Below are 25,984 nucleotides of genomic sequence, written 5' to 3' on the forward strand. Positions count from 1 at the left end.
ACGTCGAAAACTTGATATCATTGAGAGAAACTGACTTATTATTGCTGTTTCGGCTAGAGCGTAAACACAACCACCAGACTAGAGAGCAACCCCTGTGTCTTCTTAGTCCGTCGAGCGTGATGAGCAAAAAGTGCGCGAGGGAAAATGGTAACAAAATGGCGGGGTCTGCCAGGAGCTCACACTTTCAGAGTAAAGTTCCTTGTACAAAAGAAAACTGCTTGATATCATTACTAGAAGTCACTTTACGCACTACAGTTGCAGATGAATTCACAACAAACTTCAAACATAATTCACTCTGGAGGCCATTCCTGACAACCACATGAATAATTGTATTGAATCCCTTTAAAAAATCAATAGTAAATAAAAGTCAAATCCTCAACAATTTTGAAAGTCACGGAATCACGTCACGTGAAAGAACAAACGTTACATAGACTTGGACATACATCTTCTGAAGATTCTGACGATATTTTATCAAGAAAGTTCTTTGAATAATAGTGTATCATTCCTTCAGGGCTTAATCAGCTAAACACTAAAATTGGACTGCCCCAGTGTCTGGCCACGAATTTATTTCAACATCAATTAGGTACAGCTGAAAATAAGTTTACAAAGACTATTAATTGGCGCGGCGATTTCAAACAGTTACGGAGTAGGATTTCGTCTGTTTACAATTCATAGAGCCGGTTGAAGGTAAACAGTCAATATCAGTGTGAGTACAGCCTGAGGGAACAATTATAGTTAATTTTAGCAAGGTTCCCATGATAAAGTCTTAAGTATGCAAGGCCACTGATAGTTTTGCTTTAGATGCAAAATCCTGTTATTGCAGATTGGGCGGGCACTGAGAGCGGGCACTCGACCGATAACCAAACAATTAAAAAATATATTATCGTCTGAAAAATAAAAAGATAAATATTGCTATCGTTCATTTAAATCGATCGGGAGGTTGCTTCCTCGAGGAACTGTTGAGCTACTTCGGCAGATGAGACAAACAACAGCCTTGGTAATCATTGCTGACGAGAATGTACAACCATGGCCCAACTGAAGACACTGGTTACTCAATTGGAAATTCTTGCTTCGTGTTAAGCCACTGCACTATAGCATCTCAACTCGCCACTGAGTTTGAAGACAGACACATTTTACAGTGATTACATGAAGGTGCACGTGTGTACGGTTCCCCAAAGAATAATTCGACTTGTATCCCCTCTTAGGAAAATATTTTCGTAGAACGCCTGTAAAAAAAGAAAAAAAAAAAAGACAAAGAAAAATAAACAATTACAGCTATGTACAGGCGTAAAGTTGAGAACGACATTATGTTATTAAACAAGATTAGGAATAGCTTTCATTAGCCAATTTATCAAAAGGAAAATTTTCGTAACCAGATTTCATACATTTTGCATAAAACCCCTTAAAACGAATGTGGCCTTAAGTAGAGAAATTGTTTTTCCCCAGATGATCAAATCTTTCACAGCCATTGTGAAAAAATGTAATTCAGTGAAAAAAAAAAAAAAAAAAAACTTTCTCTCATGGCGTAGCAAGCTCTCTTACTGCAAAGTTTTCGACATTTCCTGGCGTCAAACGGTTGGGAAGAATTCACGCAAAACAAGTCCCGGACGAAATTCTTCAATCACAAAATAGAGGAAAACCCGCGAGTTGTTAGTGACGTCATCAGGATGCAGCGAGTTGCTACGCAATTATACAAGGTCTTTGTCACCTGGTTCTAAGCCCCTTCGCTACCGCCGTTTGCGATGTCACGTTGTGCTCATCCAGCGTTGCGTGACAATCTAAATATAGAAAAGCCTAACCTGGCCCCAGTTATCCATTATCCAAGTGGTATTAAAGTATTAACAAAATCAGCAGTGCTATCGACTTGAAGGTGATTTATGCAATGGATAGCGTTTTAAATTAACCCTTTGAAATATCGTCTCGAATGATAATTCTCTTGTAAATGAAGTTTACAAACCTGTTGTGCTCTAGCCACAGCTGCTGCTTCCGGTGTATTTCAGCGCTATTTACGCGAGACGCGTCACCAAAATACGCAAGCTGTTAGAAAGAAACAAGAAACAGCATGGTTGAATTGTTGTAGATATAAACAGCAAGTTGATTGAAACTAAGTGAAGAAAGCGCTCTATTAGCTTAGTTTAGGAAGACTACAACCTGTACCTCCATACCATAGTAGAACTCTGCACTAATTCATAATGTTACTTTCAAAGATGGATAAAAACGTTACCAAAGAAAATGAAAAACACTGTCTAAGTTCAGGTTTTACAAATTCAGTCACTTTTCTGTAAATTTTGCAACGGACGGCATAGTAAAGAACTAATTAAAAACGTACAACGCATGTGCAGTAATGACGCTAATCATTCTTATCAGGAGAAGGAGGTAGCTGCGTATTTTATGCATCTTCGTTAAATTTGTTTGTTTATTTGTTTTTGTAGCTTTATACTACTATGACTATCATCATCATCATCATCATCATCATCATCATCATCATTTAAAAAGGAAAAACAATAAAAAAAAATACTCAATACGATACATCTGAGCCACCAAAAGAGGAAACTAATCTAACAGTGACAGACTGCTCACATTTTCTGCAAGAACACTTAGTTCCTTCCTTGAGAAGGTTCATTCATGTAGTCTCACCTTCCAAACAAACCTCTGTGTTCCTTTTTGTCTCTGTCCCAGTCCACCGCCTAATCTACGCGGTAGCCAAGACGGTATCACACCAGCTCGCACACGATCAACCAGTACCTGAAGAAGGAGGTGTGATGTAGATTATAAGTATTCGTCAGGTATCAGCCAGGTCACGGGCTTGACTGTACTCAGAAGATACTAACAGAGCCTTTTTACATGTGTCAGGCCATCTCTGAAGGACGTTTGTATGTCTGTATACCATGTTCTCAACTACTCAATATTAAAACGCAAAATTCCTTTTTCTTTCTTTTCGGCTCTTTACAACCTTTCCTTGATCTAGACAATAAAGTTGCGAAAATTTTTGGTGTCTGGATTTCGAACATTTATCTCCAAATTCGAGACTCACCGTATGTAAAGTCCCGAAAATAAGTTGTGGCAAATATTGATAAGGAAATTGACTCAACTGACAGAAACTTCCTTTAGAGTTTTGAGTTTGCGTAATACTTCTAAGGAGGAAAGTTGATATTTTAGGCAAACCTGTCTTCCATCAACCACAAGCCTTTCATCTTTAACTTCTCTTAAGGCTCTCTTGGCTTCACTGTCATCTGAAAACTAATATCACGAACACCACTGAATTTAACGTTTGTTTGCTAGTAAGGAGCTCTAGGACAAACGCACAGCTGTGATGTTCCAACGCCTTTTAATTTGTTTTTTGGTCACCTACATAACTTGTATACATAATATGTACGGGATAAAATTTAGCTCCTGAATAAGTTCTTTCAGATAAGCAACATTCAGTGCATATATTTTTTTTAATATTGAAATTTACTTGCCCCGATAAAAATTATTGAACACCATCACGGAAACTTAATTTACAAGAGCTGTTTGGTTAAATCATGTCTTGTCTGAGGAATGGATACAATCCATTCAGGTAACTGAAAATCACATCATTTTTACCTCAACAAAGGCATAGCCTTTAGATTTGCCTGTTTTCACATCTTTCACCAATCGAAGCCTTTCAATTGATCCGTATCTGTATAATTTAAGGAAGTAACAGTACATTCAAATCACTTTAGAAATCGAGCATAGAACAGGTTCATCAAAAATGATAAGTTCTGGCCAATGCTCTTTGTATCTTAGGGCTTGTTTACAAGGATGGAGGGTTACCCTAGTAAGCGGGTTAATGCTAGCTGGAGGGCAAAAGATAGCCCGCGTTTGCAGGCAAAATTTCACAGGTAAGGTAACCGTATAACCTGGGACAACTTAATGCGCGGTTTCACTTAAAGGGCCTGGAAACAAGGAGAAAGATAACCCGGGTAGGCGGGTTAACCCTACCTGGAGTGTTTACAAGGCAAAAAGTTAACCCGCCTGCCAAGGTAACCCTAGTACCCAGAAAGGGTAACCAGCCTACCCGGGTAACCCTGGCTGTCTTGTAAACATAACAAAGAAAAAAAGAGGAAACGTGTGAGTGCTAGGGTAACCCGGTTGCTTGGGTGACCCTCTCTCCTTGTAAACAGGCCTTTAAACAAGAGTCCTGGAAGATCAGACTCACAACAAATGTCTCTTAGAATCTCACATTTTCAAGGTTGGTTTGAAACCTGAGATTTAAGAAACTGACACAAAAAAACAATAGTTTTCTTTCATTTCATTGTTGTTCATCATCGTCATTGTCACCGTCACCGTCATCGTCATCGTCATCGCCATTGTCATCTTCATCGTCATCGTCATCGTCATCGTTATCGTCATCGTCATCGCCATTGTCATCTTCATCGTCATCGTCATCGTCATCGCCATTGTCATCTTCATCGTCATCGTCATCGTCATCGTCATCGTTATCGTTATCGTCATCGTCATCATCATCAAAAAACAAAAGGTATTAAGTTGCTTTAATACCTTCCAAATGTGTCAAACAGCATTTCTTCTGTTGTGTTAAAGTCCTGGGGAAAAAAATGTCATATTTTTAGATAAATAATTTGAAACCTTATGAGTTGAATACCATAAATGAAATGAAATGTATCGAAAGCATTCATTATATAGCACTAAATGTGGTACAAAGTAACATTGTACATGGTCTCTAGGACAAGCAAGTTGGTATCAAATCCACATGAAAATTAAAATGATGGACACTGGAGGATTAATTTCACATCAAAGATTGAAAATCAAATATGGTAATATTATGTGTTCTGACAATTTTATTACATAATTGTAGTGTGCACATGCACAGTTAAATGTATCAGACCACAAGATGTTTTTGTGATCCTCGGCCTGCCATGTTAGTTGACCTTTTGTCTTGAACAACTGTTTTGAATTAAATTGACCTAAAGGCCTGAATGTTTTCAAGACCCTCCTCAAGTAGCATTCCGGGCGAACATTATGGTGATATTATATGTTGCTTGCTGATTGGATGGCTTGTGCGGCATGGAAAGTCTCCATACAAGCCAAGTGGCCCATCAGGCTGACACTTATCTCCTGTTTCAGCAGCATGAAGCAACTAGGAGTATGTTTAGACCCCCCTGGATGGTATGCTAGTCCATTGCAGGGTTATCCCCAGCATCAACTTTGCTGGTACCTGTTTATGCACCTCGATGGAGAAAGGCACTGAGAGAGTTACATGTAAGTGCCTTGCCCAAGAACACAACACAATGTCCCTGACCAGGGCTCAAACCTGCACCACTTGATCAGGACAAGGATGCAAGCCCACTAACTATGAGCCAGGCTTAATGGTTACAGGAATCTAATGGCTAGCCCACTTAAGGGCTCATGGACTGTGCAAATCAGGTTTGATAATTAATCTGCTATGGGGATATGTATCATGGTTGCACAATATTATAATTGTGTCATCATATTACAATTCTTGCCTTGATTTGTAACAAAAGGATTTAAAACTGCCAGTACACAGTTCATGTTTACATATCCTGATGCAAATTAGATATGAATGAGTCTAGGAAACCTTCAGCCGAAAGTTCCTGATAAATATAAACCTGACTAGGAACATGCCTGAGTCAGAACATACCATTCAAACCCTACCTTAATGGCTTGAGTTTGCAAAAACATTTGAGATTAAGGGACATAAAACTGCCTAATTATGGAAACACAACCTCACAGTAACTATTTCAGGTTACTCTGAAGTCACTTACCAGTCGGGCAACAAAGATGGTTCTGTGTGGATCACTTTTTATCTTTTCATCATTACTGGGATCATCTGAAATGTTAATGAATAAATAACAGACTACTTTCCACCAAGATTCAAGAATCCTTCATGTTTATAATTACCTCATGGTGTAATCTCTTTTAGAGATGCATGTGATAAATCTAAATTCATTTGGAGGAGCAGTTTTCATTTTAATGACAATTACATGTAAATTGAGACATAGGAAGTTTAATGTTTAAAATTTCAAAATTCAAACTTGCAGTTGACTAGTTATTAGGCTCAAGTGCAGTTCAGCAGCAAAAGAGTGGTGGCAAGTCAACTTTGGTTTTCTCAATAAGTGGAGCAATTTTATAATTCCTTGATCAGCTTTAATATGAGATTTTGGGTGACTTATTGAACTTGAAAACAAGGGTTTTCTTAGGCCACGGTGTTATGCTTGTGCCAACAAGACTGAAACAGCACCTACCCCCTTCATATGGAGTATTATTAGTTTAAACTGTAACATACGTGAGCTTAAGAAGAAAAGAATTACTTCAATCATTCTTACACTTACATGTTCATGGCTAAGTTTATTAGTTCCTGTGTAGCTAAATATCAGGGCAAAGCAGGATTATATGCAGACTTGTAACAATAGTTTCAAAGCAGTTGTACTCACATCTGAGCTTGTTGTGTGGGCCGTCAGTCTTGTCTTTCTTTCTCTGCTTAGGTTGATGTTTCCTCTTGACAAACACACCCTGGGATATCCAGTAAGAAAAAAAAAAAGACCAATTGAAGAAAGGAACACAACAGAACTTACGAATTTAAACTGTCAAGAATAAATCCAGGTGTAGTTAATTGATAACAATCACACTCACAGAAATTGATAATTCCTATCTTCAGGAATATCAATCGTCATCGATTGAAAAAGTTGACAATAAGTTTTAACCATAAACCATATATCAATTTTTCAGGACTATTCGATGATGGCTTTGTTATTGTGTAAAATAATACCTTTAATATCAAGGGTGACAAATTGGCATAAAATTTCAGCTGATTTCACATGTGAAATGACAAAATTACCACATGATGGTAATGTTTGATGAAAAATTTCTCAATACATTAACAAATAAATCAAAACCCACAATTGTAAGCATTCTTTGTCATGGTCCACGATATTACAAGGTAATCAAACGGCAATGAGTGAAATTAAAAAAATCATTTAACTTATGTTTTGCAAAATATTTCTAGCAATTTACCTAATATCCAAAGGCTCAGGAAATTATAAGAATTTTGACAAAATGCATGTAAAATCATTTCCTAATTTCACTCATCACCATTTGATTACCCATACAAACAACACGAGACAAACCTTTATCTTAGGCATTTTTATTGATGATCTAAAATCACTCTCTTCTCCAGGTCCTCTGGGGTTCTAAAGCAGGATCTTGGCATGTCCGTTCATCCACATGCTATCGAATGCATCCTAAATATCTTTACTGGCAATTTCCCATAATCAATTTATCAATTGGGACAAAAATAATTTCTGATAGTGATTGATAAGAATCAATACCAATCATTGATGAATCAATTGTTGTTAATTAACCAGCCATCGCTAACAATTAAATCGGACTCACATTTTTTTCTTCACCAATTTTTATTGATTACTATTGGCATTCGATATTGATTGACATTGATTGTTATCAATTGACAGGGCTATCTTTAAGTTTTTAGTCTTTTGTAGCCTTATTCTCCACGCATGTAGCAAATTTGTTACTTTGTGGGTGAATTCTATAAACAACAGACAATTTCACCGGTAGTTTCAACGGAAAATCAAGCAAACTAAGCCTAACGTGTTACGGGTTACAGCAATTAATGACAGCCCTGACTGATATCAATTATCGGTTTATCAATTGACTATGTCTGGATGAAAACAAAACCTCAAATGTTCAACTTAACGTGGAGTAAAATGTGTAATACAGATGGATTTTTATACCTGAGAATTCCTGATGCAATTGGAAGTGGAAGCACCTTCAGATCCTTCATCAGTGTCATTTGTGGAGCAGGCATTGCTTTCAAACTGTGACATCCTGGTTTGCAAGATGCCAGAATATCGGTCAGTGTATTAAATGCAGACTGCAGACTGGGGGTAAAATGCATACTGAGGGTAAAGGGCAGACTGCAGACCACAGACTTGGTTAAAACATAGACTATGGACTACAGACTTTTTAAGTATATATTGCATTATTTCCATTATCGAGTGTTGACCATAAACAGGGTTATCCAGGCTAATCACAGTGAAATTCTACACTCCAGTTAGCCTGAATATCACTCTGGTTAAACTGAATATCACTCCAGTTAGCCTGAATATCACTCAGCTTAGCCTAAATAACACTCCGGTTAGCCTGTTTACAGATAGCTCTGAATTATTTGGCAACACAATTCAGTTAAAAACTCTGTAGTCTGATGTCTTCATTTCTATCCCTGGTCTGCCTTCCGCAGTCTGCTGTACGGTCTGCGTTTTACACTAAGGGCCATTCCATTTAATATCCACCTCCCCACCCCCACAATTGACCAGGTCATTTGACTGCCAACCCCCTAAGAAAAAGATCGAAGTGCCGACACGATTTTTTCAAGAAACCTCAGAAAAAAATGCAAGGTAATGTTGTGACTCTCTCAAAATTTTAGATCTTCGCAATACTGACCCTCAGAAAATCTCAAAACGTCCCCATGAACTACGGAAATTTTCGACTTATTCGTTTTACCCCTCAGAAAATTTTGTCTACGGATCAAGACCTTTAGAAATTTCGACATTCCCTTCTACCCTTTCAGAGAATTTCGTCAACAGGGGGCGGGGGCGGGGGCTGTGACGAAAACGAAGACCCAAAAATGAAGACCGAAGACCTAAGACCCTGTGGTCTAAAACGAAGACCCACTTGTCTAAAACGAAGACCCACCAGTCTAAAACGAAGACACACCCGTCTAAAACAAAGACCCCCTGGTCTAAAATGAAGACCCACCAGTCTAAAACGAAGACCCACCAGTCTAAAACGAATACCCACCGGTCTAAAACGAAGACCTACCGGTCTAAAACAAAGACCCATTGGTCTAAAACAAAATCTTGTAGCACGTGGTGAATAAATTTGCGAGTCACGCACAGTTGACCTTTGCACCTATATATGATAAGGACAGTAAAGCGAAGTAATGAAGTCACCTCATCGTAATTTGCTCATATGCATTTGAAAAATAGAATATTGGTGACGACAAAATATACTAAAATCGTCACTAAAACATATATTTCTATACTGTTGGAATTTAATTGCGTTACAAAATTTGACACGTGTTGTACTGGCTGAGATAAAGTAACTGTCAAGTTTGTCGCGCGCTCAGATGACATTTAAATTTATGCCCTACAGAAGTGAGAGATGCATGCGAGAGTGATAACGTAATTTTTCTGGGAAAATCAAATTCTTGTAGCAAGTGGTGAATAAATTTGCGAGTCATGCACAGTTAACCTTTGCACCTTTATATGATAAGGACAGTAAAGCAAAGTAATGAAGTCACCTCATCATAATTTGCTCAAATGCATTTGAAAAATAGAATATTGGTGACGACAAATTATACTAAAATCGTCACTAAATCGTATATTTCTATACTTTTGGAATTTTATTGCGTTACACAATTTGACACGTTGTACCGACTGAGATAAAGCAACTGTCAAGTTTGCCGTGCGCTCAGATGACATTTTAATTTATGCGCTACAGAAATGACCGGTGGGTCTTCGTTTTAGACCAGGGGGTCTTCGTTTTAGACGGGTGGGTCTTCGTTTTAGACCGGTAGGTCTTCGTTTTAGACCAGTGGGTCTTCGTTTTAGACCAGTGGGTCTTCGTTTTAGACCGGTGGGTCTTCGTTTTAGACCAGTGGGTCTTCGTTTTAGACCGGTGGGTCTTCGTTTTAGACCGGTAGGTCTTCGTTTTAGACCAGTGGGTCTTCGTTTTAGACCAGTGGGTCTTCGTTTTAGACCGGTGGGTCTTCGTTTTAGACCAGTGGGTCTTCGTTTTAGACCACAGGGTGTTAGGTCTTCGGTCTTCGTTTTTGGGTCTTCGTTTTCGACACATCCGGGGGGGGGGGGGGAATGGAACGGCCATGACCGCCGGAATATCAACTAAATCACACTAACTTTACAGGCCTAGAGAGCAAACCAGGTTTAAGAAAGAACATTTACAATGAGAAACAAAATGCAACATACCATGGTCCAACACTTCTACGCCAGAGTTCCAGCTTAGCAGAAGTATTCATCCATGCAGATCTATATGAACCGATCCCTCATCTCACTTCTGCCGCCATTTTGAAAAATACGGTATTACATAAGGTCTCTAGCCTTCCATACAGAGACCACTGACATAGACTGCGTGAAGTCGCTGAAATATCTCCCAACCTCTGCGGCTTGCTCTCTTTTCCATTCTCCTTCCCCTCTCCGGCAAAAATCACCATCAGAAAGCGTTCCAAAATGAGGGAATTGTCCTTGTTTATTAACACGACTTGGCTTTGGGATGTTAACCGTGGGAACAGCTACATTTTGATTGCACTGGTTGATTAGTTCCAGTTGCGACAGATAGCTCAGTCTATCTTCTGGAACAAATATTTTGGAAGAAAATAGTCAATATTTGTGTATTTAGTTTGCAACTTTTTCACGGCAAAATGTAATCGGTCGAAATGCCGGTCTAGATGGGAAAATCTAGACCGCGCTCAAAATCGATTTCAGCCAATCAAATTCGTGAATTCGGTAGTTCCCAGTCCTTGTGAGACACTGCCTTATAATAAATTAGAATACTGCCTTGGGGGAAATTGGCGAGATACCTGGAACTACCAAGCAAAAGTCTGAAAGTTTGAAAATATGTTACTAAGCGATCAATCAATCAATCAATCAATCAATCAATCAATATATTTCACGTGGTCGGTACGCTTAGCTAAAAAGCTAGTTTACAGGTACGCCACGAGAAAAACAGAAAAAAGAAATTATAAGAGCCTTATGAAGGTATATGAATTTAAATAAATTAAGACTAAGAACTAGCTCATATTAAAATATAAGAATTAACAATGTAGTCACAAGTAAAATGTATAAGAAAATATGATCATTAAAAGCAGTAAAAATTGATTAAGGATAATGGATCCACTTCACACTCCGAGTCCCGTGAGATCTAATGTTTTTAAGTTGTTTTTAAAAGTAGTGTACGTTTGTATCTTTCGAGACTCGTCCGGTATAGCGTTCCACAATTGCGATGCAGCGTATCTCCATGATCTTAAGCCGAAAGTTGTTGATTTTACTTTTGAAAGGCCCAGTATTGTGGTGCTCGTAAGGTTGTAAGCAGAGCACCTTACTGTTATAAGATCACGTAAGCTTGCTGGTCCTGCATCGCTGGCCAGTATCTTGAAAACAGTGGACAATATTTTCGCTGATCGCTGTTCACGAAGACTTGAGAGACCGATACGCTTACAAAGTTCCTCATAAGGCGAGGACTTATCTCAAAAAATACAAAAAAACAAAACGGAGCGCTCGTTTGTTCACCATCTCTAACTTGTCAGCTGACTTCTTATTACAGGGTTGACGTTTCGGAGCAGTATATAATTAAAGTGTGGTAGAACACTGAACACTGGCCTATCAGTTTCTTTATTTTTTCACAACACCATCGCCTGGTATTTTGAACTGGTCCTCTTCATACCATTTCGCGCAAACCATATATCAGCACTGATAAGATCATTGTTGATTGTTTCTTCAACTTTGGAGAGTTTATTGTCAGCGTAAAAGATTTGAGTGTCGTCAGCGTAAGTGGACAGAGTGCTCTTCTCAATAACATATGAAAGATCGTTCATTAAAATGTTAAATAATAAAGGGCCGAGGATAGATCCCTGTGGTACACCATTAGACATAGATTGCTTGGAATCGATTTGATAAGTAATCTTTTATCAGGGTAGTTGTTGCTTCGTCTGCTCCATATTCCTTTAATTTCAAAACAATCAGTTCATGAGGTAAGGTGTCGAACGCCTTGGACAAGTCCATAGAGACCAGACCGATCAATTTGTTGTTATCAATTTCTTTTTTCCATTGTTCGGTTGAACTAAGAAGCGCTGAGTCGCAGCCGTGATATTTCCTATAAGCAAACACATACTTGTGATAAATTTCTTCAAAATACGGGCTTATTTGGCAATGAACAATTTTTTCGAAAACCTTCCAGAAAGCTGGTAGAATCGTTATCGGCCGATAGTTGGTTTTTAGTGGGCTGCAATCTCTTTTGAGGATTGGAGTGACCTCGCCAAATTTCCACTGTTTTGGTATTTTAGCTGAAGTGAAGACATGATTTATCAGTGTACCAAGAGGATAGCATAAGACATCCATCGATTCTTTAACTGCTAGTGGAGGAATCCCATCGCATCCAGTAGCCTTGTTTGGTTCAAGTTTCCTCAGTACCTCGTAAAGTTGGATTTGTGTTGCTTAGCGACACATTCGTCCTGCTTGTTAAGCTATTTGACATGTGCGATAAATCTGCTGGATGATCAATTTGATTTTGTTCTTTAGTACTTTGAGTACAGCTTGTGAAAAAATTATTTCATGTCTCGGCCACCTCTTGAGGATTCCTATAATGATTTTGTAAACCTCCTTTAATGTTATTCCACTGTTGTCTACATTCCTTCTGGAATTAAATTAAGGCTTTATGGCACGCCAAAACATTTTTTGATCTGCATATTTTTCCGAACACAGCTTCTCAAGATGTCGGCGTATAGATTTTCTTCTCGTGCTAACTACTTTGTTGCGCACTAGACGGTAGCTCTCCCAGTCATACTGGTTTCGTGATCTATTAAATTTTTTCTTTAGCCGATTTCGTTCCGCCATCTCTCTCCGAATTTCAGGAGTGATAAACTTCGATTCTACTGAAGATCGTCGTTTGAAAGATCGCATTGGTGCGTGGTCGTCTAACACCTGGTTGTATAACATCTCCCAGCACCAGTAGACATCGTCCATATCATCAAAGACGTATGCAATATGAAAAAGAGTTCGACTCAGATCTTTCTGAAAATCATCTTGGTTGAAGGTCATAAATGTCCGTTTCTTGGTGACTACAGCGTTAGCATATAGCATTTTAGTTTTGAGAACCGTGTTAACTAGCAGATGATCACAGATTCCTGTTTCGATAACGCCAGACGTTTTCATAAACATGGGCACATTTGAAAGGATCACGTCCAGGCAAGAAGCTCTAGTTGTTGATATTCTCGTCGGTTCTTTCATTAATGTGTCGAGGTCATAAATGTCGCATATATCCAAAAGGCATTTATCCTGATTATTATTCATAACTGGATTGATTATGTCGCAATTTAGATCACCAAGACAAATTACTTTCTCGCAGAAAGATATCGCTTGATCCAGGACTGTCGTCAATTCAGTTCTGAAAGTACCATTGTTAACAGAGGGAGGCTTGTAGGCACGTCTTTGCCCGATGTGTAGGTCGAATAACAGTGATTCCACTGATGTTGCAGTGCTTTTCTTACGTGTTGCAGCGATGTTATCACGAATAAAGACGGCAAGACCGCCGCCACCTTTCGTCCTTTCACCTTTCACCTTTCCTGACTTTTCTATTTTTTTTTTAAAGGCTTGGTTTTTAGTATATTATGTGGATTGTCTGTTGAAGGGCAATGACCTTCCTCATAAACAATATTGACTGACTAGTCGTGGAAAATTGTCTCAGTTTTTGAGGCTGATTGTTCTCGGTAAAGCTATTAAACGCTTTATGTTTCTGAAATTTATTTCTACCTCTCAAATCTAAGCTTGGCATTTTCACATAAGAAATTAAAAAAGTCCTAATGATCGATTCTTCACTTTGCAGTCAAATATGCGAGAACATTTTACTTTTTTTCACACAAAGGCCATTGAGCTCAACTCAACTATCAAACAATATCTATCCTTTCTTCTACGTCGATTGAAATTTTGAAGCACTTTAAAATTATTCCAGAAAGTGGAATCCTTAATAATTCGTTGGTAAATTTGAATTAGCTTGCAACTTCATTCAAGTTAAATTCCGAAGTATTTGATAATATTTGTTAAATTGAGCACAACATATTGATCGCTTCCTTCCTTGTTTCGATCATGTTTTTCTTTTTTTTTTAATGGTTTTATGCACTAAAGATAAAATTGCATGAAGAGCCACCTCGATAAATAATTCTATTGAACAATTAGGTTATGAGCTCGAGATTTCTATCGCGTGATAGTTGACGAGGGCGCAGCCCGAGTCAGCTATCACGTGATAGAAATCGAGTACTAGTATAAATCTACTAGTCGTTCAAACCTTAATCTAAATCTTCTTCACAGATACTTCGAAAACGCCAAGAAGCGGTCGTCATTTTGTTAACGAGGGACACTACTACACTACTCATTATCTATCACAGTGGCGTAGCCAATCAGAGAATGGCATTTGTGATAGAACGCTAGTAGATTTATACTAAAAGAGGACATTGGGTTTCTGGATAGATCTTGATATGCTGAAAATACTAGATTTATCGGCTGATATTGTTTCATACATTTCCGTACGGAAAACAGTTGGTTTATATTATTTCTACAGGAGGGGACTAGACGTTTAACAATCTATCGGTAACCAAATATATCCTCTTGTTCAACTTCCAGCGAGGCTGTAAAAAATTCTGTCTGGTATCAAGCAACTCTCACCATAACTTTTTTTTTAAAAGTGTGGGTCAAATTGTCTGATTTTTCAAATTATTTGACTGTCATTTGCACTATCAGATCTATCCTAAAGCTATAATTTAGACTGCAGAACATTTTTAAAGAAAATATTCACGATTAGATCTGCTGCTTTCCAAAAATGTAGCTGTAACGATTTGATTGTTCTAAAATGTTATTGCTTTGGTCAGCAAATGACAAGAATTTTACTAAAAGCGTTCACTATTACATCTTTAATTTTGAAAACTTAGCTCCAATTACCTGATTGCACAAAAGAAAACGAAGATTTATTTTTCTGGAATCAGAAACAAACAAACAAACAAACAAACAAAAAAACGAAAAGACAAATTAATTGTGAGCATGTAAGAGTTCAGCGAGTGTTTCACTCTCTTTTCTACTTTAACAAACTCTTCCCAATAAGGGTAACCAAGATTGTAGAAATTATGTACTACGCAATATATCAGGGACTTTCGAAAAAACGATTGTGCAAGGAATATGTCAAAAGAAAAGTCAACAACGCGAAAAGTGTAAATTTGCGCCAAGATTGTGCTATTGCACGTACTTCATCCTTCTCCACTAGACTAATAACCTGGCAGAAGCCTGGTATCAAATCGAAAACCAGTACCTGGCAACGCCACGCCATGTCACACCACTCCTGTGAGCTTTAAGGAACAGATATAATGTCCAAGGACAAATATTCGAGCATATTTTCAAAGTCAAATGAAGGCTATTATGTTTATTATCCTTTAAATATTTTTTGCAACATCCGCAGTTTTGAAAATTTGGGAATATTCAGTCACGTGACGCGTTTAGACCAATTGCGCCCGAGCGAAAATATTTGATGAGTTATAAGAGCCGATATTAATTTTATTAATTTTATTAGTGAGAATTGATTCCGTAAGTCAGACCAGGAATATTTCAAAGTGTCTTCAACTGCTATTGGTGTCGGAAGCATCGAGATTTTAGAACTCCCAACTACAAATCCAAAATAGTATACTTGAAATCACTTAACATTTCATAAAAAAAAGAGAAAAGATCTATATATTATTCTAAGAAGATTTTGACCAGATTTTCTTAGAAAGTCTATACGAATTTCAGACTGCCGAGTGTCTATGTTTTTGAAACCACTTCTCGGTTGCGGGGTATCTAGACACAACGGAAGTTTTTTTCTTCTCTCTCATCGGTTACTGCAGGAAACTGCTCGAATACGAGGTGCGCAAGTCGCAATCTAGTCCGGGTAGAAGCGATGTTTCGAAAGTTCTCCTCCTAATCATAGTAAGCCGATATGCTTAAATAAACATAAAGGTAAAGGTAAATTTACTGGCTAGCTTTTATTTTAACAAATCAATCACAGTCTGCCAAAAACAAGCTAAACAAGATTTCAAGTCTTCGAAAGAAACCGAAAAATATTAGTCTGCTTTGAATTCTACATTCCACTCACTCCATGGTGTTTATAGCAAACTACAAATGACAGTTGAGTTCATTATTGCGCTCTGTGCCCTCAGTACGGACTCTCTAATGGCCAAAGAGTATCTAGCAGTTTTGCTAACTTTATGATAATTGGATGTGAAATGAGATTTCTTGCGACATTGAAGCGCCAAAAATGTGCCATTTTGAGACTGCGAGCTGACCCGGATATAAGTTTTGAACCACCTTTGTTTTTTTAATACAAATTTAGCCTGCGTTTTACTGCATGCAAAAAAAAAAAAAGGAAAAAAAAAAAAAAAAAACTGAACTGATAAATAAATTTCATCAAGTTCACTCCTTTTTGAACAATTTTTGAGCATAGTTAGTTTTGAACAAAATTAGGTTGAAAGCGCGCGGATGAATCTTATTTATATTGTTTCAAGAAAATTTGAAACTTTGCCAGCAAAACAAAAAAGGATTTTTCAAATGTGCCCTTAATTACCAGGACAACCTAAAACATGCAGAGATTTGATTGCAATCTATGAAAGAATTAAGGAGTCTGCGACAGAATTAAGCAACAGATGCATGTATTCGAGAAGCCATATTGTCGCAAAGACGACCATTGCACGGCAGCGAGTAAATGACGTTGTCATTGATAGTTCAAGAAGAAGGGACCAAATAACTCTACCAATTACCACGCACACACAAAAAGCGTAACAGATGGCTTATGTTGACGTAACCGACCATGACAAAAGTCTAACATTTATGATTCAACAAGAAGGCTAAAACCTTCAACAAAAAGTCGCTGTGCCTAAGGCTGAGTGGTTAATCACTGTTGCAAAATTGTCGTGCCATGTTGGCGACTTTAAACGGAACAGATTTTAAAGAAGTGGTCTTGAGCAAATTACTCGAAAGTGGAGGTAGGGAAGTTATAACATATTCAAGGTGTGCATTTTTAATTAACTTTAATTTCATGTTAGTTGATCAGTCTGGAACGAATCCATGAAGTCCCGCCTCTTTCTTTACTGGAAAGCAGTCTATAACATTCAAGCAGTAATTATAAAATGATTAGTTTGAAAAGCCCCGTTATGCAATGGCTGAAAAAAAGCTAAATATGGCAATAGCCAATGACAGAAGCATATCACCTAGGAGGTGAAGCATATCACCTAGGAGGTGATATGTTTCTGCCAATCACGATAAAGGCTATTGTTCTTAACAGAGTATGTGATACTTATTTTGTTCCCATTTCTTGCTAGTAACTCACACTGCTAGCCGTTCGATTCAAGACGAACCTGGTGATTTCTTTTTCTGGCAGCTTCAAAAAAGGTAAGTTCTCCCATGTGATTTTTCAGTGTCGTTGCTAAACAAATATTAGCGTTGCAATTCACTTATTTAATGTCGTATAGAAGGAGTCCCTAAGCTCTGGTTAGCTATTGCACAAATCGATAAAAGAATCCCCAATTTCATGGGTTCGTTAGGTTGATAAAATTGTTAAAAGACACTTGAATGCGATATGGTACTTCCCTCGATCGAGCAGTGTAGGAAATCGCTTGACTGCGAGAGGGTGCATTTCGTGATATACACTCTTTTTTAAAAAGAATATAATTTCTTTTTCGGCCAAGGCTGCATAGTCTTATTTTTCTGCCGATTTTAGCTGAAAATATTCTTGTGAATATTCTTAGATTACAGCTGACGAAATTTCTGTTTACGAATGTATTTGGTGTCTGGATGGCATTAAAGTGATTTTGGAGACAGCTTGCAGGCATTAAATCCTGATATATCGAGCATATAACTTCTTGCCGAAGTGTGTTAGTGCTGTTTTTGTTGCTATTAGGCCAGTTTTGCCGTTTATGGTATTTACAAACTTTCAACACAGAAAATTACGGAAATTTCAGCCTCGATATTCTTATAAAAATGAAAGAGTGTATTGGTAGAAGCAATATGTTTCGAGAGGAGTTTCATTTTGTTTGTCATAACAACCTTAGCAAACTTTGAGGTAGGCATTGAGCATAATTATGCCTTAATAAACATAAATCACGCATATATAGCTAGTTTCTGTCTCAACAAACCAGCCACAACCTTGTGAAAACACGCGAATAAAGATTTCAAATCTTTCAACGGAAACCGAAAAAAGCCATACCATTTTCCATATTGCACTCAATCACTTCATGTCGTTGATAATAAACTGCCACTGACCAACAATTAAGTTCAGCCATTACACTCTGTTCCCTTCACAATTGCTCTTCGTTGGACATTTAGTAGGTAGCAGTTTTGCTATCTATATGATAATTGATTAAAAAAAAAAACAAAAAGAACCGGGGTATCAAAATCCCATTTTGAGGTTGCTGAAAGAGAGATGCAAAATTAATTTCAACGAGCTCTTTTTCGTTTTTGAACACGTTTTGAACTTAGATTGAATTGAAAAACAAAACAAAACAAAACAAAACAAAACAAAACAAACAAAACAAAAAGAAAAACAAAAAAAAAAAAACGCGCGTGCCTTTTTATATAGAGGGTTCCTCTGTTTCCGTAAAAAACCCTTACCAGTAACACACTGAATTATTTCCCAAAAACGCTCGTAGAATACAATCTTCAGAACAAGCCATTAGGAGATTTTATTACTTTTTCTTTTCAGTAGATAGCAATCTATGGAAGAATTAAGGAATCTCAGACAAAGTTAAACAACAGATTAGTTCGACAAGCCATATTGTAACAAAACCGCCCATTGCTCAACAGCGAGTATATAGTATTCTCATCCCTATCAAAACAAAAAGGGAGCAGATCATTCTACTAATTACCAGGCACATACAATAAGCCCAACAGATGGCTTAATGTTATCGTAACCTGCAGATCATGACAAAAGTCTGGGAACTAAGATTCAGCAAGTTAGGAGCCTATTGAATTCAAAAAAGCTGCGCCTAAAATTTTGTTAGCAGTCCTACACGATCCCTATTGAGTGACATGGTAGCAACCGTAAATGGAACAGATTTTAAAGAGTTAGTCTAGAACAAAATACCCGTAAGCGATGGTATGTAGGATAATTTAGCAGAGCATTCATCGAAGAGGTGAACTTTTCATTAGCCAATCTTAAACGAAAGCGCGGCATCCGTGGTGTCCTGCCATGTTACTCGTAATATGAAAGTTAGCGACGAATGGCCTTACTTATTGACTTTGATTGTTAAAAACGTCTGAGTTCTTTTCTCTCTATCCTTCTATCTTCTTCCACTGTTTCATTTCCTTATTTGCCATTGTTAACAATCCCCTGCCGTTTTTAGAAATGTGATTTCTTTTTGGTGATTTCTGACGTTTTTTGTTATTGCTTAGTTAAGAGCCTTTGTTTTAAGTTTATGCAAAATTAGTCATGACAGCGTTTGTTCTCTCACTAGTTTGTAATCATATTGATTGATTTTTTACATGTAAGCTTTTCTTTATCACCAAAAAGCAAGACGTTCCTCTATGGCAGAATCTTGTAAGATTTTCCTCTGACTAAAATGTACCAGAACACTGACTCGTCCCTAACGCTCAGTGCTTCGCTTTCCCTAAGTATGCTTAATAACAATTCTATATTGAAAACTGCGGATAGACAAGTCCATTTTGTTTCCTTCTTAGATTGTCTATATCTGCAGGAATTTGGACTCAGCAGTACATGTGGAATGCTTTGGAGTTATGGACAGAAAAGTGTTTTGCACCATGAGAATGATTTGCTTTATGCTCCTACTAAAGTGGAGCGTCTTCGCCTTGTCTGAACCCACTTCATCCGCGTCAGGTCAGATCACTTTAACAAATGTTACCGTGCGTCTGTTCAGTAATTGATCACAAATCAATCTTATTCCCAGGATCCCTCTTCTTCCCGCGCCCTGGAGCGTGCGCGCGAAAGAGAAAGGGGCGGGAAGAAGAGAAACCCTGTCAACGAGGTTGATCACAGATAACGTCAAAATGTGATAAGAACGAAAAGGCTTTCGTTTTAATAATGTCGAAGGATAAACAGGTCCAATGTTCGGTCAAGAGACTATGTCCTCATTTAGTTGAATGCATTCCATCGGAGCGGGCTGTTGACGGTTATTAAAAAAAAAAGTAACGGAAAAATATGAGCAAAATTGTCTCTCAATCAATAGAACACAGAAGTTCTGATAGAGAGGAGGTATTGGTCGGGCAGGATCTTTGACAAATAACTTGCTTCACTTTCAAAATAACGTCTGTATAGCCAGCACAAAGTAGCGAAACTTTCACATTCCTAGACAGTGTTGACAAAATTAAGTTGAGGACTGGGGACAACGTAGAAAAAATATTAATGGCGTCATCTAATTGATGAGACGTAAGAACCAATCAAAATGCGAGAATAATTCTACTTATTATAATTATAATGTGCGATATGCACTACACCGTCATGATAGCAAGCATAATGCTGTTTGAGATATGAGCGACTTTTTTTGCACATGACGAGAAAATGCATCCGTGATTGCTATTCAAACTGATCGTCAATACTTAGTAACAAGCCCTCGCAACAAGAATTCTCAGTTTGCTAATGCAGTTGATCTCCATATTCAACCACTGACCAGAAAAAGAGCGCCGAGAGGGTTCGGTGGACACCACTTTCTAGGCATCATTCTGTCTTCAGAAAGATAAAATGATCTAAAAAAGGTAATTACGAAACACCTCGTGGCTATATTGGTGGGGGAGAACGGTGGGGTAGGTGTCATTTTGTACGGTAGTAAGGGTACGTTGTACGTACGCTTTCTGGTGATCTCGTAAGCTCTTAGGGTTGTCAAGGCAGAAACCCAAGATATCCTTTGTTTGACATTTACTCTCAGCAGCAATTGACAATTACAATGGGGCAACAACAATAACAACCTTACTCTCCTTTCATTTTGTTTTCTTTAAAATTTTACGCATCCCAGACTAATGCTAACCCAGTTTTTCACGTTTAGATTGTGATGTGAAATGTTGGTTTAAGCGGAACGTCCTATCATGCCGTAAATTAACATCACTCGAAGACATTGCTACATGCGCGCCTACGACTACTATAAGTATAATCATGTAAGAATACCTCGTGGTGTATTTATGTAATCGTTGTGTCTTTGTTGACTATTATTATCTATGCCCTTTTGGATTGTTTTAAATTATGTGAATGGGGAAAGGGTTGAGGCCGCTTGCTCATGAAAAGTGTATGATTTTCGTTTTGACGTGTCTATCATGTATTTAGTCCAAAATTCCATCTGTTCCATAATTCAGAAAACTATCATAATCAACTAATTCTCTTCATTAAAAAACTTCAAAATTACAGCAGGCATATTCTACCCTCTTCCTACCCTATCTCTATCTCTTCCTATAACCATTTGCTGTTTTTGTTGTTTTTGTTGTTGTTGTTTTAACTCACAGACGAAACGAAAACTTCCCCATCAGGCCTAACAGTTTGGCTATGACGCAGACAAAATGCTATTTCAATTTTGTTTTAGAAAGCTCTCTTTGTTTTTTTAGTAAACGTTCTTTGAGAAATTTCAAACATCTTCCTGCTGGAATATTTCCCAACCTCACAAATCTAATTAAACTGTAAGTGTGAATTATTTTATTTTACAAGGCTTGCGGCCAGCTAGTGCTGGTGCTGCGATGGCCAACCATACCGGAATTGTTTCCGTTTGACCTGTTTTCACTCATGACGCAATTGTGCCAAGACTTTTTGCGAAAATCAAAACAGCCACTGTAGTCTTTAGTCTAAGTTTCTTTAACCAACAAATTGAAAGTTACTTTAGAAAGTTAATAATAAGCTCTTACAGAGTACAGACCGAACGCAGTGAGGTCTGTATACACGCCCTAGGTCAAGATTCTCCCATACAGACCGACTTAGTTCGGTTAATAAGATGTTTATTATATGGCAAAGAAGAATCCTTTAATTCGTTTAATGTAACTGGTTTGCTGACATTTTGCTTGCGAATGACGATGAGCTTAACTTAAACCTGCCGAAATTTGCTCGTCCTCTTTACATTTTTTTTTTTTTTTTTTTTTTTTTTTTTTTTTTGTCATTAGGATTTTTGGCACTTCCATAAATGATTCAGAAGAAAATAAAAGAAACTGGTGAACATTTTTGTGTTTTAGTTTGCAAAATGAAACCAGTCTAGATGCCGGTCGGGATGGGAAAATCTAGACCGCGGTCAATATCGATTTCAGCCAATCAAATTTGTGAATTCGGTAGTTCCCAGTCCTTTTGCGACACAGCCATATAATAATACGAGGTTGTTAACTATTTACCAAAGGTTAAAAGGTCTGTCTAAAGTATGGTCGCTTTTCAGGTCATTTCACACATTGCTTTGTGTATTTTCAGATGCTTGTATTCTAATGGTATTACATCTCTATCCGGCAAATGTGAAGGGAAAAAATATTCCTACTTAATAACAAATTGATTGCATTCTTTTGTGCGACATTCTGAAAAGCAATTCACAGAAATTAATTCGTGCAGGATCCATCTTAGGAGTTCGTAATCATCCAAGGATAATTGGACCGCCAAGGTATAACTTAAAAACATCACTGCACCCAAGAGGGAGAGGGACTTTGGGCCCCGTCACACCAGATGTTCTAAATTCAAACGAAGAAATAGATACTGAATTATTGAGGTAAAACGTGGGTGGCAGAGAAGACAAAACTCCTACATTTAAACGCTGTCAACTCTCTACCTGTCACAGTGCTTGCCAACGAGGAAACAAAAAGGCCTGTTAATGTTTAGAACATCCAAATTTACGCGATGCGACTGATGACTGACCAAATTTTACAAGGAAACAGACTGGAAAAAAAGTCGAGACTTCTCGGCCAAGAATAAGAAAAAAAACATAAATGCCAGCAACTAAAAAAAAAATTTTTAAGGCGATTCCTCGGAAATAAAATAGCCGAACGATTGTTTTTTTGAAACTTTGAGTGAATGCTTCTTACCAAGTACTGTTTAGAGAAATACAATGAAAAATATAGGTCACCTTGCTCGCAAAAGAGATATGATTTGTAAGGACCAAAAAAAGTGGCCGTTGTAAAGAGGTAGCCGTTAATGACGATTAGCCTGAATGCATATAATTAAATGAAAAACCCTAAATGATTTTCTCTTCTGCCCACCCACTACCCCTTTTTGTTTGTGCTAACTTAAAGACCAGTTTTGACCATTTTGCTTTTTTTCTCTATTGTTTCCGCAATGCTTGTATCCTGGCCTAAACTGAGTCTTTAATCTCCCGCGGTTTTTGTTTTGCTCGCGCGCTCGACCATCTCACGAGAAAGAAAAACGAGCTGTCGAGTAAACGACTATGAAAATGTAGTTTCTTGTTGTTGCGGATAGTGTGATCACCAAATGACATGAAAGAAAAGAATCAAAAAAACAATAAACAATACTCAAACCACAACACAACAGCTAGCCAACATTAGTTTCCACAACACCAAGTGTAGCGACAGCAGTTAAGTTGTGCGCGCGCGATGTACGACACTTGAAGCGGCGCGCACTTCTGCAACAAATTTGCACGCTTAACGTTGCGCAAGTTTTCAACGGGTTTCTAATTTAAGCTGTTTTACGCTCAAATACTATACTTCGTAGCCTTAAGAGTACTATTTTTTAGTCATTGGAAGTTTATTTGAACGCGTATTCAGTTATTTAAGGCTTTTTCATGCGTATTTGTTTCGCGTGTACGTTGCCCTTGTTTCTAGGTCTTTCTAGTAAGTTCTGTGGTGTCGCGAAAGCACACGCGTAGCGCCGCGACACCCACCTAGCGTTATAAAAGAGTAGCTTTTTCGTTAGCAAGATCAGTTGACGCAAGATCTGTTAATTCACTGCAAGTTAACAAGTTTCTCCAAGTTTATCATTGTTCTGGTGATCAAGGCAGCACCAAGGTAATTATTTTTTATGCTATTTTAGTTTGTTTATGTAAGCAGTTTGTATCTTTAGTCGTTTAAGTTCAGTTTCATCGCTAGTGAGTTGTAAATTTAAGTCTTAAGGTTTTAGATAAAGTCAAGTTGTATACGACATCATTTTAACGTTATTTGTAAATCGATCTTAAGTTTTCTCGTTTCACTTTTGTAACTTTCGAAGCATGTGAAATGTATTTATATCCTGTTATTTTCGCAGGCTAATTTGTAGTTTATTTGTATCCTTTATTTTAGTTCTCAAGGTTTTTATAGAGTTTTTAAAGAATTTAATAAACAGCAGTTTGTGAACCGACGTTTAACCAAATCACTGGAGCAAAAGTGAGAACTGGCTGAACTACAAGAAGACTCCGAGCGAAGACAACCGCAAATCAAGCAAGGAACTAAAGTCAAGCAAGTCAAGCAACTAAAGGTCAAGCCCGTAACCGATCAAGGTGAAGAAGCGTGAAAAAAGGCAACAGTGCGAAGACAACGAAGGAAGGTTCAGCGACGGAAACCATAAGTAATACAAGTAAATTAAAGTAAAGGTCTATAAGTTTCTCAGTTGCAAGAACATTATAATTACAGAGACACTACTTTATTAAAAAGATTCGGCAAGTGCCGCCGAAATAAGTTTATAATTACACTTAAGTGAAGTTCACGAATTCTAGACAATCATTTTGTCACGTTAGGCGGCCTCTCAGTTGCGAAGTATTAAGATTTAATACGAAGTTATTTAAGTAATATTAGAATGTCTAGCTCAGGAAGTCAAGTAGTAGATTTAATTAATGAAGAAGAGTTACCGATTTCTGGGCGGGCCGAACGCGGTCAAGTACATAGAAATAGCCTAAACGGAATCCAAGAGCAGTCGGAGCCCGAACCGCGGATTACTAGAGTTCGAAGACTCACGGAAAAGGGCCAAGCCTATCAGGAGCAGCGCCAAAGAGAGCATGAGAAGGATGAAGATCAGCTCATTAAGAAATTTCACGAAGCGTACGACACATGGAAAACGCAAGCAACAGATATCGAGTCGTTCGTCGCTAAACAGTTGCCATTGTCACAAGTAGAAAAAAGCTGAAAAACAAGAAGCGATTCTCCGTTTGAAGGATCTCCGCAACAAAACGGAGAAGATATACGATAAAATACGGAACGATCAGGCACCAGGAGAAGAAATTCGACAGAAAATGGACATATGTGATGCACTGACTAAAACACTAGACAGAAAATCCATTAGAGGCGATTCAGCTGGGTCACGCAACGAAGAAGATATAAGATCTGTGTAAAGTACATCGAGCAAGGCATCCACAAGGTCAGGTCGATCAAGAACCAGTCGTTCGTCAAGGGCACCTTCTCTCATCGATTTAAAGAAAACGGATGCTGCTGCAGGGCTGGTTGCAAGGGAAGCGGAATTTAACGCCCTACAAGAAGATGCAAAGCATAAGGAAGCCACAGCAAGAATTGAAGCAGAACTAGCGCAGAGAAAAGTGGAGTTGGAACAAATGGAGGCTAAGAAACACTGAATAGAAATAGGAAGAGCGAAGCTAAAGGTGTATCAAGAGGTCGAAGAATTCGAGGACGATATTTACTCAGTTGAAGATGATCCTTTGGACACTTCTCCAATCCAGATAGACCTTGAGACAGAAGCAGCGTCCTCACTTCGGCCTCAAGAACCCAACCATTCAGCATCAGGTAGAAACACTCTAAATTCAACCGCTCAGCCCGCTCAACTTACCGTCAAGCGATAAGATGTATTACTTGAAACGATACGTGAGTGGATCTGCCAAAGAAGCTAGTAACGGACTTTTCCTGCAAGGTTCATCAGAAGCCTACGAACGAGCGTGGAACATTCTAGACGAAAGGTTTGGTCATCCGTTCATAGTAACAAATGCGTACAGAGACAAGCTACGAAAATGGCCCAAGATCGGTATGAAAGATCGCCAGGGTCTTCGATTTGCTGATTTCCTAACAAGCGTGGAAACTGCTATGCAAGTAATCGAGAATCTAAACGTTTTGAATGACTACATGGAAAACCAGAAGCTACTCACCAAATTACCAGACTGGCTTGTTTCACGGTGGAACAGAGAAGCCACAAGAAAAATGAAAGAAGAAAAGAAGTATCCAGATTTCATGACCTTCACAACCCTCATCAGTGCTGAAGCAGATCTCTTATGCAATTTTATTTCATCGTGTCATGCTCTGAAGGAGTTGGAAAGGGCAACAGACAG

General features: G+C 38.1%; 2 protein-coding genes across 3 annotated transcripts in view; one reads left to right on the top strand and one right to left on the bottom strand.

The window, feature by feature from the left end:
• Window positions 1-309: 309 nt before the first annotated feature.
• On the bottom strand, window positions 310-11,050 carry LOC145488133 (uncharacterized). 2 transcript variants are annotated; one of them, XM_081466927.1, is made up of 10 exons: window positions 10,005-11,050; window positions 7,752-7,845; window positions 6,435-6,513; window positions 5,766-5,830; window positions 4,522-4,565; window positions 3,586-3,661; window positions 3,166-3,240; window positions 2,638-2,745; window positions 1,958-2,037; window positions 310-1,226 (listed from the first exon to the last, which is right to left on the bottom strand). In XM_081466927.1, the coding sequence occupies exons 1-10, from the start codon at window positions 10,052-10,054 to the stop codon at window positions 1,202-1,204; spliced, it is 696 nt and encodes a 231-aa protein (XP_081323053.1). In that variant the 5' UTR covers window positions 10,055-11,050; the 3' UTR covers window positions 310-1,201. The 2 variants fall into 2 exon arrangements, with proteins under 2 accessions (XP_081323053.1, XP_081323054.1); XM_081466928.1 differs by having other exon boundaries at window positions 7,752-7,898.
• Window positions 11,051-25,505: 14,455 nt separating this feature from the next.
• LOC145487932 (uncharacterized) overlaps window positions 25,506-25,984 on the top strand; it is an 807-nt gene continuing 328 nt past the window's right edge. Inside the window, exon 1 of the mRNA XM_081466702.1 lies at window positions 25,506-25,984. This exon is cut by the window's right edge and continues 328 nt beyond it. Within this exon, the coding sequence (XP_081322828.1) occupies window positions 25,506-25,984 (479 nt within the window).

The sequence above is a fragment of the Orbicella franksi genome, chromosome 5, assembly GCF_964199315.1.
Source record: "Orbicella franksi chromosome 5, jaOrbFran1.1, whole genome shotgun sequence".
Classification (NCBI taxonomy): Eukaryota; Metazoa; Cnidaria; class Anthozoa; order Scleractinia; family Merulinidae; genus Orbicella; species Orbicella franksi.